Source organism: Anopheles ziemanni, chromosome 3, assembly GCF_943734765.1.
Source record: "Anopheles ziemanni chromosome 3, idAnoZiCoDA_A2_x.2, whole genome shotgun sequence".
NCBI lineage: Eukaryota > Metazoa > Arthropoda > Insecta > Diptera > Culicidae > Anopheles > Anopheles ziemanni.
The window spans coordinates 30264969-30282430 of record NC_080706.1 but is presented as its reverse complement, the minus strand read 5'-3'; the positions used below and the strand labels follow the sequence as shown (position 1 = coordinate 30282430).

The following is a 17462-nucleotide window of genomic DNA, read 5'->3' as shown; positions in this document are numbered from 1 at the left end:
CATTTGTAATAAGTAAAAGAGAAAATAAGTTCATCATACATCATAAAGTTCATTACAGCTTCGTTGTATCCGCAGCTAGAGGGTAAGTTCAATAAATTTAAGCCACCCACACGAGCATCACGAGTCCAATCGACAACTTTGAAGAGTCCTTATCTTTGCCATTCCTTCCTGCCCTATCTGATAAGACTTTATCTAGCTCCACGGTGGGCTAGCTCTGTGGCCCATCGCATTATCAACGACAGCTATTAATGAGCAATCAGAGTTGACTGGTGGCAGTTTATTGCTTCATCCCTTGCCGCGCATCGCTTTGTACTTTGATTGATCGAGTTGTAAATCACGCACTGTTCCTGATCCGGAACCGGAAACATGTTTCGTCGACAGGAGGCCTCGAATTCGAGGGGGGCTAATGGACGTGTTTCCGAAACGCAATACGACGCTGCCCCCATACCGGAGTTTGATAAAAGTGAGGCGTAATAAGGCGTAATGGTTAATTATCTTAACTATACCGTAATTAATCTGAAATCGGGTTCAAATAATTTCAGGACCGGCGTTTATCCATATTCTACTGTTGAATAAAACGATCCGCCTGTTTGTGGTGCTCGGCCTCGCCAGTGTGGTGATACCAGTGTTCGCGTATCTGTTCTTCTTCTCCCGCGAAATTGGCCACGACAGCAAACGGGATATTATAGGCACCTGTGGTCATCCGGCGTTGTACCACATTCCATGTGGATATCCCAGCAACCTCAGCATGGCTGAGTGTCATCTGTTGGGTTGCTGTTACACCAGCCTGGCCACCTGCTACCATTCGCTACCGTCCGAGCATCAGTATATTATCGGCAGCGATTGGAGTAGTGGAACTCCGAGCGTCCTGTCACCGTATCGCACCGTTACCCCCTATGACAGACCAGCGCTGCCAGAGGTGCGCTTTGACGTCTCCGTTGCGGAGGACGGTGTGGGGGGATTCAGGTTCTTACTGTCGAAAATGAACGGTACCGGAGCACCGAGTTCCATGAATACTATGAGGCTTGAAACGGCGGAACTGCTGGTACAGGTCTACAGCCCTACCTTCTTCATCGAGGTCAAGCGTAAGGCCGACCAGAAAGTGATATTCTCTTCGGCTCGTGGACCCTTGATCATGACCGACGAGTTTATTGAGTGGACACTACATCTCGGAGCCGATACTCTATTTGGACTCGGTCGGGCATATCTGGAGCCGGGAACGAAATTTCTATTGCTTAACAACCTCAACTCAACGGCCGTTCCAATCGTCATGGGATACAGTAGGTTAATTCGGATAGGCTCAGTCAAAATGCATTGATCCTAAACATCCTTATCCATTTATGGTTTTAGATGCAAATTTGAAGATCTACAATGGATTGATCTTCAATACACCCGGACTAACGGAAGTGGAAATCGTTGGGTCACGACTGATTGTAGTGCGGGCTCAGCTGGGAGCCAACTTTGATCTCCGTTTCCTTGCTGGTCCGACGCCGGCCAAGCTTTTCCTTCAGTCCAAAGCTATCCTGAAGAATCAGTACACTCCGCCATACTGGGCGTACGGGGTGCATGTGTGCGATCAGTCACCGAAGCGGAACCTCACCAACGTCCGGCGCAACCTGGAGCTTCTCCTCAATGAAACGATCATGTTCGACTCCCACTGTCTGCACAACGATCAGTTCTGGATCTCCGACACGATGACGCTCGGCACTGAGCTCGAGTCTTTGAGGCAAATGTTGCGCGATGCTGGCAAAAAGTTTGTCCCTTCGCTCGTACTAACGCTCGCCTACGGTGGCAATCCGACATTTATTGATGCCCGCGAGAACAACATCCTCTTGCGCCATCCCGGCAATCAGCTAGCGTACCAGGGTCGGGTACGTAATCGAACCGTTGCGTACATCGATTGGCGTACTACGAGTCGGTCGGCAAATCTTTCGGAATGGTTGGACACACAGTGGCAGAAAGTAGTCAACCTTGGTGCCGATGGATACACGCTGGAGGAAGCAAGTCCCCGGGACGAAAGAAATAGTTCACTACCCTGGCCGAAGCAACTGTTGTACCAGCCGGATCATTTGAATGACAGTCTCGTGGAACTACTTCCCTGGAACACGATACTGTCGGATAGCTCGCAGTTGGTTCTCTCGCAGCACAACGATCTCGGTGTGCGCGCCCTCGAGGCCATTCAGAAGCGTATAGATCCCGGGAACCTACTCATTGCCGGAAGCTACGGTCTTAACAGCCCGGTGGCCGTACTTCCAGCGAATGTGTCCGCCACTTGGATCTCCCTGCGTAGCGAGGTCGACCGAGTTATTGGCCTTTCTATGGCAGGAATCACTTTTACCGGCACACCCATCTGTGGCAATGCACCGCTGGGAAACGCAAGCGCCTCCGAAGAGCTCTGTATCAGATGGTATCAGTTCGGGTCGCTTCTTCCACTATTTCGCGTCACGGCCGATAGGACTCCGGATCGGTTCAGCCGTTTCGGGCGACGGGTGATGCATGCCATCCTGCGGAAACGCTTCTCGTTGCTCGAATACCTGCATACGCTCATTCTTGAAGATGCGCCCTACCTGCGTCCCATGTTTTACCACTACGAGGAGGCGGCCAATTTTACGACGGAGCTGTGGGAACAGTTCATGATTGGTGATGCACTTCTCGTGGCACCGGTTTTACTGCCGCAGATGTCTCAGATTGCCATCTACTTCCCGGAGAGCTTCTACGAGCTGTGGGGTGGCCAGGCGATGCCGGGCAACGACGTGCTGCAGTACGCAGTTGTCGAGTCGGACCTGCCAATGTTTCTACGTCCCGGGTACACCGTGCCACTGCGTGATATCGTCGAGGAGCTGGTACAGCTGGAAAATGGAACCGCTGCGCCGGTCACGGCCGAACTTTCCCGTCTGAAGCCACTGTATCTGGTGGGCGCCTTCGAGTGCAACGCTCGCCGCTGGAGATGTTCCACTTCGGGTCGGCTACTGCTGCAGACCGGGTTCCTGCTGGAGTTCGGTGCAATCCTCGACGAACGGTTAATAATAAGCGTTAGAGCGAACGTCAGTGAAGTCGAAGGAGCCACGCTCCGACAGCTGGCATGCTCGGAGGTGGCCACACTAAACGTCACCATTGGGAGTGTGCAGCTGTACGGCCATCCGAACTCTTCCCAACCGTTGCTGCACGATATCGAGTACGACTTTTGCCAGCAGGAAGCGAAACAAGTAGAGTTCGTTAATTCACATCGCAAGGGGCCGTCGGATTCAATCGCAAGTACATCTTGAGATTTTTCTTTATAATTAAAAATAAATGTCTGATTGTGTGCATATCTCCCACAACGATAGAATCCTTCGTGCTAAAGCATATTGCTATTAGAAAGAACACGTCTCTCTTGCTTCAAAATCGTGAAATACACCTCCCCATCATCTTCAACTTTTTATGGAAATCGCAAGATTTAATATGCACCTCGAAGGTGCTTGCATTCCATTCGCTATAAATCTAGGATTTTTGTTGCTCATTTTGTATTCCTCTATACCCGACCACCCTATGGCCTTTTGTTGGCCAAATGCTGCACTCCTCACGGCAAGATAGATAGATAATGGAAACTACGCGTCCAAGCAGCCAAAGGCTGTTTGAAACAAGTGTTTAACCAGTTTTGCATCACCAGGTCCGGAAACAGCAGAAGAGGAAGTTGGTACGCTTTTTCGTCTCTCTTGGGGTTTTCTTTTCGTTTGTCGACACAAAAGATGAATAGCTTTGTGAGTGAATAACATTATTATCGCGCTAGATGAAACTTTCCAGCTTTTCCTTGATGATTTCCCACTGGTTTGTATGGGGGAAGATGTGCCTTCCACCGAATGACCTTGACGCTAGGAACACTTTATCGGTAACAGGATAGTTTCATTTTGATGATGAATCTTTAAAATATCATCCACAATTTTACGCCCAGGGGAAATTTTGGATTCAACAAAACAGGTGTCCTTTATCCGACATCCTCTCGACTTAACGGTAGTTCGTTGGGTAGGATTTTTTTAAGTTAAATATAATTCATATTCTATATCCAGTGGCTACTTGAGAAGTTTTCCTGCCAATTTTCCCCGGCCCCGAGTTCCGTTGTTTGCATACTTGGTATACTCGCGTCCAGGCCCTCTACATTTGAGACTAGCAAGTGTGTTTGAAGCGCCCTCTACTTGTCAGATGGACAGAAGCTGTGTCGACGTTAATTGCAACGGTTTTTAACTGGCCATACATTTTTCAGAATATCGTTTTTATACTTAGCTTACGCTCCCAGTCAATGGATATGTTTGCACAGTAATGCAAAGCTGGAATAACACGAAGATTTTCGTCCCTCAAAAGTACATTTTTTTTGCCAATCCGTGAACCAGACGAGGTACAGTTTTCAGGAGATTAGTGGTTTGATCCACCTGATATCAGAACAGTGTCAGCTAAGGTGGCGTTCATTATAAGGAGGTAATTTATGCCTTATCATTCTAATGATATGACTACATAATGAAAGTGACCTTTCGAGAAAAACAGTCAATGTTCAGTAATTTTATGAACTAGTTAAAACCACATGAACCAGCCTTGATGTACAATAATCCCAGTAGCCTTCAGTTTAGTTGTTTTTACCTTCATTTTCTTCAAGTTTTAAGGGCTTTCATCGTATCACCAGTCGGTTACAAGATTATTGTAAACATTTTCACTCATGCGTTGTTCGCGACATCATTCTCCCCACTACAAAAACTCTTTGAACGGAGATTTTTTGCGCAGACTCACCACTTCCTCCACCCTAGGTACAAGGTTCCCATGTTCCAGGAGAACTTTGTGAGTGCTACTCGGGCCAGCCGAATGGGCAGCAAGGACCACATCCCCCCATCGTGCAACAAGTGGACCAAACCATGTAAACCGTATGGGGAACTAAGGTGGAGAGGCACAATGAGTTGACCACCGAGACGTCGTCTGCCTACAAGTTCAAGTTCACAACCCACTCAACGTCAACGATATCAACTTTAATCAAGGACGGAAACAGTTGTCGAGCATGTCAATCCAGGCGAATTTCATCCTTTTGAATGTAGTTGGAGAGGGTCCTTGCCGTTTGTGTGAAGTTTAGTAATTTCCCATTTTTGGTAACCGGAACCAGCTACTCACCAGACGACAAGCTGTTAATTATGATATAAGGATATTCAATAGCGTGGTTAACGAGTGGAACGAAGGCGCCATTTTTCGATGAGACTCCATTTGAAATAGATCCTTTTCGATTGACCGATTTGATTTTTTCTATTGCTCACATTTTTATTTCTCGACACCTTTTCATACAAATGAAATGAAAATCATCACTGGAATGCTTTTCCATTCCATGTTTCACCTTTCTTAATATTAATCGAACCCCAGCGGCTCTTTCCGTTTGAAATGTGAGAGCAAATACCATTTTAAAATCAGGCCTTTTTGCTATCGAATGGACTGACAGGATATTTTGCCTCCAATCGGCATGGATACGGAATAGTCTGAAAAAATTCCTACATTTACATTTTGTACTTCATTCAACAATTCATCCTTCCGCAGATTTGATTCATTCGTTTTGGCGCGTGTCGTTCCTATCGCTCGTGATATATTTCTTCCGAGGTTATTTATAGTTCATTTCTGGTCTGTTGAATTTTTTTTATTTTCATGACCCTTTCTATTATTTGAACTAGGGTTAGGTTTTCCGATTTTAAGGTGATTTGTAACGGCACAGGTTTTGACGTGCTTGATTAAATTATTCGTCGTAGGCGCAATTGGCTAAAATTACAAATTTAGGTGAGGTTTTCCAATTTTAAGCTGATTTGTAACGGCAAAGGTTTTGACGAGCTTGGTTAAATTATTTATCATGGGCGCATTTGGCTCAAATTACAAATTTATGTTACTTGGAATGAAGTGTTAAATATTGATCGTTACAATTCATTTTCGTTACATTTAACAGGCATTTATTACCGACACGAAAATCCACCCTGCTGACTGTTGATTAGTTTTTCACCCTGCTGCATATTAGTATGTATCGGAATTCATACTGAAATTACTTTGTGGAGCCAGACACATGAATGAGGAAAATATTAACATTTCTTAGTAAAAATAGAGTAGTAAGTAGTAAAACTTTGTGTTTAGTAACTCTGAAGTTGTTTTTCGATTATGAATCCATCCTTTATCAGCCGATATTATTCGAGGAATGTTTTATGATTACTTTTAAATGTTGTAACGAATTTATAAACACGATCTCCGGTCGTGAATGGCATCTTTCATGCTGCCAGATGTTGCGTAGTTAATAAAAACATGAGAAAATTCTTATCGTGCTACATATTGTATCACTAAATTTATGTAGAACTTAGGTCAATACGAACCTCGCTTCTTGGAAGGTAGAACTAACGTTCATGCAGCCCCATTGCGCAATTTTTGCGTTGTTTTGTGTCAAATGAATCAACAGAAGCTGAAATGTTATAGGAAATAACGATTCCTAAAACCACCACAGGGTGGGGTCACCCCATCGATGCTAAAATAGGACATTTTGGCAAACTATTTGCTTCAAATAAATGATTCAATAGAACTGTTCACAACCATATTATCACCTTTATTTTTTATAACCGAGCTTGAACAGTTCTTCCAACCTTCGTCGCCGGTATATAAATCTACTCGTCGACTTGTTGGTCGTTTTATCGCCAAATGTGGTTCCGTCACATCAAACCGACGAACCGTGGCACAATATTTCAAGTGCGGCTTTTAATATCGTCCTTTTTTGAACAGCCCTTAGGAGGTCACAGAAAATATTATAGGCCAAGGCAATGCAGTGGTTAGAAACGCTGGTGGTGGAACACGTGAAAAGCCGCTACCGGTTTTTCAAAAATAAAATTTAATGTTTGATTTTCCTCCCTCTTTCCGTAGAGTAAGCAACACTTTACTGCTGTTATTGCGAAATATGTTTTTCGGTTCGGTTAATATGTAACATGAATAAAGTATTGCAAGCAAAGGGGGAATTTTTTGTCTGCCCGGAAAAAACACTTTCGATGAGTAGGGTCTTGAACTAAGAATCGCTTGAATTAAGAATGACAAAAAATAATAGGTTTTGTGTATTTTATGTTAAATGTCAATTTGAAAAGTTACAATGTTTGACAACACCATAATCAGATTTGAGCTATTCGTATCCATTTAAAGTGCAGGATTGAAAGTGTAATGGAAAAGGAATTTTCACGAATAAATGAATATATTATTTTAAGTTTGAAATCATGCTGTAATTTTTCCCCTTTTCCATTCTTAGCCGTGGACCAATCATAAGATACTCAAAGTGAACTGAATATTTAAAGGATACGAACGAAAGTTAAAGCTCTTTCCGAAAATGTTTGTTGCCGTGTGTTTGTGTGTTAAACGAAGCATTTTATTCAATCAGACATTTAATGCAAATTTGGCTCGCATTAAAATGATTGCTCCATTGGGAGTACAGCGACAAGTATTGTACGCTGCGTACTGCTATGGTCGTCAATTGTGTTTAAAGCGAAAAATAAAATGGATATGCCGGACTACACAGGGGAATTGGGATAACAAACCCATCTTAAGGGTACTGGTGTTTGATAAACTTTAACACAAAACAATTTCCTATTCAAATGAATCACTATGAATAATGCTATACCATTATAACTCTAAGAAGGAAAGTTTGCTTTGAAGCGTTAGGAGTTTATGAATTTTGGGAAAACCAATTGAAAACAAGAAGAGGTTTTCATGTCGGCAATATTCGAGTGTAGAAATTCATTTAAATCGACAGTGTAGACAATTTTCATGATTTTCATGAAACATTGACATTTCAATCGAATTTTTGTCTTTGGTAGGTATGTTCAATGAGCTCATTTCATATTAAATCTACATCCATGCACACCGTTTTTACTAAGACTGACCAAAGCTAGACAAATAGTAATCTGGTCTGGAAACGCGGCTGAATATTTAATAAAAACAAAAGTTTGAGAGATAAAAGCAGGCGTATCATTTTTAAAGTCATATGACAATGTGTTGCCTCCAATTTGCTTTTTGATATTTCACTTTTCATTACCTGTATGTTGGATGGATTAATCACCTGAAAAGTGTTTCGTGTAACGGGCTTTTTCAGTTTTGGAAAACACACAAACAGAAAAACTGGGATAAACTAATTAATTTTCATATAGGTTTTCACGAACTCACATTGACTTGCTGGTTAAAAAGGTAAAAAGGTTCGTTTATTTTCAGAACAAGAACAACATGGAAACATTATGGCAACGAAAAGTGCCATTCTGAAGGTTTTTAAATTAACTTTTTAATTGGGTTTTTATTTATTTCTCTTATTAAAAACCATGTTCGTAGGTGTTGAAATTGAGTTTACAATAATATTAATCAATTATCATGTTTTGCATGAAATCAAAACTATATTCCACGTTCGATTGGAGCATGAACAGTATGCCAACGGTAGAACTGTGAAGATACATTGAATATTAAAGCTAAACGTTTTATTAAAGGAAAACAAAACGCCAACTTTTGCACAGAACCTTTACATCCACATGAAAAACAGCAACATGAAAAGCTGGAAAAACTATTCCCTTGCGTTAGAAGTTGCGGTTTGGGGTGTGCATGCCTGGTTTACAGTCGATGCTGGTGACACCTGACCGTGTTCACATCAAATGAGATTAATTTACCGCACAATTAGTACAACTTTCACCCCATTTAACTGCACTGATCGTTGAAAAGCGGAGTGAAACAGACTGCGTCCGTGTGTTTGATTTGTGAGAAAAACACGCCTCAGGGAAAGCGGAACAAGTCGGAGAAAAACGGTATTTTGTTGTTCTTATTTCCAGAAACTTATTGACTTCCAAAGGTGGGCGTGTTTGCCTTGGCTTATCATTGCTATTATATGGAATTGTTCATCGCGGGACTTGATGCAGTTAAAGGATGGTGAAAAGGGCAATCGACCCACACAATTTAACGTAAGAAACATCGAATAAATTGTTAGCACGAATCCACACCAACCCGACATCGTGGTATACACTTTATCCTTACCGAATGTGGTGTTGTAAAATGTGGGTGCATGATTCTTAATAGTAGAAAGTTGTTTAAAAAAACATCGAAGTATTTTGTAGCAAGTAATAGTATTTACAGCTTTTTGACGCCATCCTCTGGTTTAGTTGCATTTTCATAGTTTCGGGCCGGGATGCTGTTTCCGGTAATACCCACGCGAAAACGTTTCCCAGAATCATCGACGCTAGATTTCATAGCAATGTTCTAATTTTCTAACTTTGTAAAACACACACCATCCACCGTTTGCTACAAGCCAGCTCACGTATCGAGCTGAAAAGTGTAGGAAGATTTAATTTGAAGCCCCGACAGGCAACTTGCAGGCAGCTTATTTCAGAGTCATATGTATTTGATCAGCAGACCGCTTGGGACCGGAGGCACGTGTCGCATGAATACCATCATTTCCTTCAGTGCCTCTTTGGTTGATCCGTTATTTTCCACGACAATGTGGACGTATTTGAAACCCACCAGCACAACCGAATCACAAAAGGTTTCATTGCCTAAGCTTGAATAGGTTTGTTTGTCTATGGTGTTAATTTACTTCGATCCGTGGAAAGGTGGCTCTCTACAGGAAATACGAGACCATGGCATGAGATGGTGCGACATTTGTAATATGTGGCTTTTGATTCCATTGTTGCTTTCCTATTTCAAGTAGTTCCCTTGCTGTTGTCCACAAACAATCTTTTGGAATAAGGTGTGCAATATATTTTAATAATTCTGCTTAACCTTGTTGCATAACATATTGCCAACATTCAAACATCGAATCAAGTGTATCTTCAGCAGATCAGGCGGTGCTAGTAATCGTTTTGAGGAGTGAGGAAGAAATGGCAAGCAGTTGACGTACAATTGCAAAGAACTAGCTAATGCTGATGTAGAAAAAATATATTTACTATGAATAACAAGCTCTTAACAGGTCTCGTTAGTATATTTTATATTTTTATCAATGACAAACTTGCAACGGAAAAATCCCAATACACGTAAATTTCAACCCTTTTCCGCTATTTAAGAAACACGCTGCCATTTTCCAGCACCCTTTTTGAGTTTCAAATCACAATCTCGCCAACATTACACCCATTAACGTTCGCCCGACGTTGATAATCCCGCAAAGCGATACATCGGGCGTGAAATACCACGAAAAGTGCAAATATTTGTCGCTCCTAATTGAGTTGGTGGGAGTGAGAAAAACCGGACCTTCAAACGTTAGCGCAGAACGCCAGCAGTCCGCGGTCATGGTACACTGTACAACGTGGACAAACGGGGAAGAAAAGGAAAAATAAATGCTTTCCTAGCGAAACCACTCGTACCTGACTGGTAAGGCTCGGCTCCCGCTGTTTACTTTTCCAGCAACTGGATTCGCTAAAGTCCTGTGGTTAAATAAAGTCCGGCAGGTCCACGATGAAAGCGCTAAGTTTAATCGGATTTGTACTTTCTACACCACCACTAGACAGCAGTAGACACGTTTTGTTCGAGTCAACAGCGTTTTATTGATTAACTTTCCTTATTTCTTTTGCTTGTGTTGTAATATAGTGTTTGCGTTGGTTCGTCGTGGGTTATCCGGTACCGCGGCTGAACCAGTAGTGCTGACCAAATAACGCCGCATGGTGCTGGATAGACTTTACATTATGTCGAGAACAGCACAGAGTCGGAGTGGTGGAAAACGCCCGCGCATTATCGTCGGGTGCACCACAACAAGTTACTTAATACAACTGCACGTAGGCGAGCTCGTAACGGATGGAATTAAAATTATTTACAATATACGATTACATTTTACACTCCACCCGGATCTTCCCGCGTCCGGTGAAGCGATGAGGCAGAAAAATCACGTGTCTGGGAAGGGATTGGTGGCCAATTCATCCTACTAATTCCGGTGGTCCTTGATGGTGGCGCAAGCATCGAATATCATTCCGGCGACCCGGAGCTCCTTTGACGTGCCCTTCGTGTTGACGGCCAGCGACGACAGGCTGTTGAACGCTTTCTCCGTCAATTTAGTAATCTTCTCGATGAATAGATCGCCACCCGCAGCGGTTTGCAGCGTTGCTTCGTCGGTTTCAGCGAACCGCAACGGGGGTCCGTAGCTGCTGTTGCTCACCTACCGAAGCGGACGCCCGATTTCGAAGTCACGGGTCACGGCGAGGATAATGGGAAGGATGTGGAGTCAAGGAGTATCGAGGGTTTGTCAGTAAATAAAAAGAGAGAGAGATAAATAGTGATAGTCAATTGAAAGTGAAACCCTTTGGTCGGCTTCTCGTCCTTGGCTTGTTGTTTGCTCATCGGTTCTCGTAGAACACTTGGCCGACACTTACTAGCGTATCGAGATAGTCGGTGAGCAGGGGACCCACGGAGGCTATCTGGGCCCAGGAGCTCGGGTTGGCTTTGGTGTACAGCGCTAAACGGCGGCCCGCTATCGTTAGCAGCAGGTTAGCGAACGTGTGATCGGCCACGACGTTCTCCAGCAGCTCGTGAGCGTACGTGTCCCAGCCATGGGCGTACAACTCGATGATCTGTAAACAGAGTTGGAATTTTACCAAACAAACATGTCAATACAATTTGTGGCGCCAAACTTGAACATTTAATTAATTTGTTGTTTCAGCGGCAGGATAAACGTAATCAAAGTTTACGTCAGCAACATTTGGGGGAAGGATAAAGTGAATTTCATTTTTCAGTCATTTCAACGAAGACTAACAAATGTTTATAATTGTCAACGAGGCAATGTTTCTTTGCTGGACTAAGCGTCAATACTTTACTTTATTATTTTTAGTAAAAGCTTGTAAAGCTTGTTAAATTATGACTTATTAAATAATAAATTGATAACCTAAAATAAAAATGACAAAGAATCAGCAGTAACCACCAACTCCGTTGAAAAATAACTCTCGACAACCACTTGGTTGGCTCAAACAGTAACACCTTACGCTGTTACCGGCGACTAAGGTAGATCCGTATAAAAACAGAAAACCAATAAAAGATACCTGAATCGTCATGGTTTACGTACCAGTTTCGAGGTCGAAATAACGAAAACTATTTCCGTGCGAATGTTTATGAATAACACTCTTGACGGAACACGCACGAATCATGTGATTCCCATAAGTTATTCAATAACCCTTGGGGAATTAGTACCGCGTAACGTCCTGCGAGTTCAGCCGATGGAGTCACTTATGGAGAAAAGATAAACAATCATTTGGATCTCTGGTTCGCACCACCGATCGTGCACCGAAAGAAAAATGTAGGCCAAACTGACAGACAGAAGGAAAAATAGCCAAATCATTCCGTTCTGGGACCAGAACGATGCTTTTACAGCCAAGAAAATCATAAAAAAGAAGGACACTATTATTCTGAAGCTTAGGTCGAGGTCAGTCATTCGAGAAGAAAAAGCTCTGGTGAAATGTTCTTGGATGTTGTAACGCATTTGAAGCTAGATGGCACCGACTGGAAAAGAATTTTGATAATTTACGTTTCTTTTGAAACATGTTACAATAAATATCAAATGTGTCCACATGCCACATGAAAAAACATGCCAACAAACATAGTTAAAGTTCCGGAAAACTGCCCTTAGGCCATCTAACTGGCCGTTGAAATATTTTTTTAAACCCAAGTTTGGCAAAGAAATAAAATTTACATTATTCTTTTATCTTGCCTAGGGGTTTTCCCATCGCCGATAAAAGTTTGTCAATTTTTTTTTAATGCAAACGTCACCAAATTATTATCGGAATTTGTGAACGGTAGAACGTTTAATATTTACCTGATGCTTTCGTATATCACCAAACTCCAGCTCCCAGGCACCAGCCAATCTCTCGATAGTGTCCATCCAGCTGTTGTGATCCGCATAGTATACCGTCTCCATATCCTCACGGATCAGGTCCATCGTAGCGGTCACGGTGCGGCACAAAAATTCGATCCGTGCCTTACGCAGCAACTGATCCGCTTTCGGCAGTGCATTGGTCGCACTTAGCTGCCGATTGATCTCACTAAAGAACGCCTGATTGGCCATCCCATCGAACAGCTGCTGGATCGGTTTGTTGGCGTACCGCACGCTAAACGACGTCAGTATGAGAAGCGTGGTGGTAAGCTCCTGATGCAGCCGGAGCAGGGCCATGTTGGCCGAGTTCTGCTGCGTTGCGAGCACCGTCAGCGGAACCGGACCCTCTTGCAGCAGGTCCTCGAAGCGTAGCTCAAGTTTGTCATGGTCGATGCTGCCCGCGAACTGGTCGAAAAACTCCAGGCAGCACTCGAGGAACTGCGGCACCAGCGCGTCACTAATGCCGATATCCTGCAGGCACAACTTTTCCTTCGGCAGGCGGCCCACCTTGTTGACCAGCTTCTTCGTTGCCTCGAGCGGAATCTTGAGATGCGCGTTCCAGATCATGCAGCACAGCCCGTGCTTGATCGAGTACTGCAGTCGCGGAATTGCAGTCAAACACGCAAGGCCAGCCTGCAGACAGGCGACATTCGGCATGTTTCTACTCCACGCCCCGATATACTCCCAGGCCAGTTGCGCCAACAGCTGCCCCGAGTCGAGACTGAACGGGAAATGCAACCGTAGAATGTTCAGGTTGTACAGCACCGGATCCAGTTCTTCTTGCTCGCCACCGTCTTTGGCCGGACCGTACTCGGACGTTTGCAGCAAGTTCGCTTTGATTAGCGCCAGTCTTCTGTTTCGCTCCTTTCGATCAGCGCGCTCCGTCGATTCTTTGCTCGGCGAAGTGTTCGCTTTTGGATCACCACCACCATCGCCCGGCTTTGGTTCCGTTTCGGTCGCTTCCTGGGGTACCTCAATCACCAGCATGGCCGGCTCGATACCGGTCGAAGCAACCCACTTCGCCGCCAGCTCCGACACTATCCCCTTCCCTCCGGTCAGAATTTCCTTCAGACTCACCACCGGCTTGTGGTACTTGAGCGTGGGCCAGCGGGGACGCCGGCAGCGTACGCAGTCGGCCAAAATCGTGCCCAATATCGCCACGTCCTCCAGCTTGTAGATGAGCAGCATCCACTGGCAAGCTTCCTGCGAGACCTGCTCGAACTGTTCATCCGCCGCTTCTGTTTCTGCGTCATCACTCCGGCGCCGATTTTCGTGCCGAAGTGCCTCGTTGCGGCACATTAGTGCTGCCAGCAGCCCTCTCAGTGCACACGGAGACTCGAGCAGATACTCACGCACCGATTGCCACCACAGGCAGAGCGCATTGTTCTCAAAATGTGTCTTTTCTCGGGCGAGCAGACAAATCTGATGCAGGACCGCGCTGAACCGATTCAAATCATCCACCAGGGCGGCCGTGTCTCGATAGGTGAACGGTAACCGCAGCCAGTAGGCAAGGAAGAGTCGCAACAGATCCTCGGGCATCATACCACAAGCCTCTGCCGATGCCACAAATCCAACCAGCCGATGCTGATCGAACCGGTACAACCGCTCGAAGATAATCTTTCCCAAACTTGCGTAGGCGTTTGGTCCGCTCTCCTCGCGAAGCAGAATGAGATCGTCATTCATCACGTTGAACGAAGAAAGGTACTCCATAAAACTAGCGTTACGCACTCCGGAAGCTGCACTCTCGTCGAACTTTACGCCTCTGGCAGTGGACGGCCCGATTCCTGATACCGCACCGTTCAGCCCTGCATGCAAACCTTCCGTTTCGTTCATACGAATCAGTTCAATCAGTTGCTCGATCACAGTAAGCTCCTGCTCGGAGAGTTTCACATTCACCTGCTTCTCGCCTACCTTCTGCTCTTGCTGCTCGTCCTCGGCCGTGTTCGGTGATTCCACATCTTTCATCTGTTTCACTTCCATCATATCGATCGAAGGTATATCCCCATGAAGGTACTGGTAGAACATTACCAACTTTTGATAGTTCTCACACATTACTCTTAGCGGGCTTTTGCCCGCCTGCATGGACATCGATCGGACGTCCATATCTTCCTCCACGTCAGCTTCCTCCAGCTCGGTCGATATTTCCGATGGAGCTAGAGTAGTGCTCATGCACGAGCCTTCCACAGCCACCTCGGCGAAGATATCCACGATAGCAGCGAACAGTTTCGGACGAATCTTGCGCTGCTTGGCCAACATTTCAACGCACTGCAATCGGATCTCGTCCGTTTCAAAGTTTCGACACATATCACTCATCTCCTCTAATTCCTCCGCCTCGCTTCCATCGCCCGTCTTTAGACAAATTTTCAAACGCTTCAGCAGATGCAAATCCTTTGCCACCTTCGACTTGGCGTCGCTCAGCGCGCAGTGAAACGGTATGACGATCTCCTTCAGACTGCTATCGGAAAGATCGAGAAAGGTGCACCCGTGTCCGGTATACTTGATCTTGCTAGCCCCGCTCGTGATCCCCATCTGGCTGTGTGTGTTGTAGATCAGCTGCCCGTTTTTGGCCGCAGTAAATGCGGCTACTTTCGGGCCGCCGGAGCGAAGGGACCACACCTCCAGCACCGAGCGACGGGGAGCGTAGATGACGAGGAATAGAGCCTTACGGCGGTCCAGCTTGCGGGTCGATTGGCCGGCCGTTGAGGATGATTCCTTCGGTAACTTTTCCGGTACCTCGACAAAGCCGCACTGGGCATCACGGTAGCCTTTCCAGATGCGTAACGCGAGCCCACGCTGGCAGTCGACTAGAATGACGCGACCGAGATTATCGGCCACAGCGGCTAGCTGGTAGTTCGGGGCAAGCCATACGGCAAACGCGTTACGCTGCAGGTCGCATAGACCGAATCGACAAATCAATGGTTCGGAAGGCGGAAGCTGTGGTTCTACGGTTGCCTGTTGTTGTGCGGACGTCCCACCTCCACCAAGCCATGATCTAAAACGAAAAACGAAACGAATTTGCATAGAGGAAGAGAAGATAAACTAAGTTTACGTGTACTACTTACGGTAAGGCGGACTTTATTTTACTGGCCACTGCTCGTGCAACATCCGCCAGCACTGGCTGCGTGAAGCCTTCCTTGGCGTAATGAAAGCCAACGTACGGTTTGCTGCCCGTCGCAATAATGAGCGAATTCTGCGGTGCCGAATGTCGATACTTGGCGAAAAAGCCCCCCTCCAAGCTAGCCGTCAACAGATGATCAAAGGTGCAGCTTTTCTGTGGGCCTACAACGACCGCGTCCACAATTGTCATCCCTTTCTCATAGCTCCATTTCCGGCACGCAATCGTCTCTTGCGCTTCGTTGACTTTCGGGCTGCCGATGCCGTACCGATTGATTTGCTGCCGGAGGCTACGCAGTAACGGGAACACCTGCGAGCCCTGGAGGATCACGCTGCAGGACGGGTACATCACGTACAGCTCCTCGTTGATATGTTTACCACTTTGCGCTTTGAGCGCCTGAATGGGCTCCTGCTGGAATATCTGCGAATGGATGAGGGTGCCATTCTCGCCATAGAACAGCAGCTGCCCACTGTCCAGCCCGACGATGATGTAACTGAAGTCTACCATAGATTGCGAGCTCTGACCCTGGCCAACGATTGGCGTGCACAGTATGCTCGTTATGATGCGATTGGGGTCATCGATCGCTCCCCGCCAGACCGTTTTATAAACATTCAGCTGGCGCTGGCGGTCCCAGCGGGAGGCTAGCACCACTAGTATCGATCCGTGTCCGAACGCCAGAATGTCTCCCGCTGGAGACAGTGCGTAGCTCACCGCATTTAGCCAGTTTTCTTCTGTGCAAACACAAGGCAAGGATTATTTCCTGTAAAGTAAAACGCAACGAGGACACCAACCTGATCGCAATCCGAATTGCTCCTGCACCTCGCTCAGATCGTCTATGTTTGAGAGAAGTTTCACTTCACAAGACATTTTCGGCAGCACACACTACGCACCAACAAAACACAAACTACAATCGAGCACTGTAGACATGTGCTACTTTCACTGATTAAATTGATTAATTTAATCTCGCCCTTTTTCTGCGATCTTTAAATTACTGACACGAAAACAAAGACCTTGCTATCATGGGAAGTGACAATTTCGTCTGGCCAAAACAAGAAACCAAAACATTCGCGATGACAGCAGCGCAAACGTCAGAACGAAATCAAACACTCGAATGCACAGTGGGCATTGAGAAGCAAGCACGTGGTTGTAAATGTTTTAAAATACCATACAATGTAAAACCAAATTATTGACTTTCTATTGCATATGTTTTGCGAAACTGTCTTTCGGTTTGCGAAACTGTCTTAATTTATAAATACTTGAACACAAATGTTATGGTTAAAACTGAACATATACAGTGTTATGTATATGTTCAGTATTAACCATGTCTGATTTTATTTAAAATTTGAAGTATTATTATAAAAATGTTATCATAAAAATCATCAACCGGATGCACCGGTGCCGACAGAAAATGCGGTTGAGTCCGGTTGAAGCCGCTTTAATCCGGGTCGCGTTATAAAATCAACTGATGCAATTGGAATATCATGTGCTGCAGATAGAAATAATGCTGGTGCT

At 45.2% G+C, this 17462-nt stretch overlaps 2 protein-coding genes across 2 annotated transcripts; one reads left to right on the top strand and one right to left on the bottom strand.

The window, feature by feature from the left end:
* The first annotated feature begins 366 nt into the window (after window positions 1-366).
* On the top strand, window positions 367-3266 carry LOC131284510 (probable maltase-glucoamylase 2). The gene is made up of 3 exons (XM_058313370.1): window positions 367-463; window positions 543-1280; window positions 1351-3266. The coding sequence occupies exons 1-3, from the start codon at window positions 367-369 to the stop codon at window positions 3264-3266; spliced, it is 2751 nt and encodes a 916-aa protein (XP_058169353.1).
* A 7454-nt stretch (window positions 3267-10720) lies between these two features.
* On the bottom strand, window positions 10721-16817 carry LOC131286435 (rab3 GTPase-activating protein non-catalytic subunit). The gene is made up of 5 exons (XM_058315383.1): window positions 16742-16817; window positions 15898-16681; window positions 12779-15827; window positions 11346-11543; window positions 10721-11131 (listed from the first exon to the last, which is right to left on the bottom strand). Exons 1-5 carry the CDS (start codon window positions 16815-16817, stop codon window positions 10901-10903), a joined length of 4338 nt encoding a protein of 1445 aa, XP_058171366.1. The 3' UTR covers window positions 10721-10900.
* Between the last annotated feature and the right edge of the window lie 645 nt (window positions 16818-17462).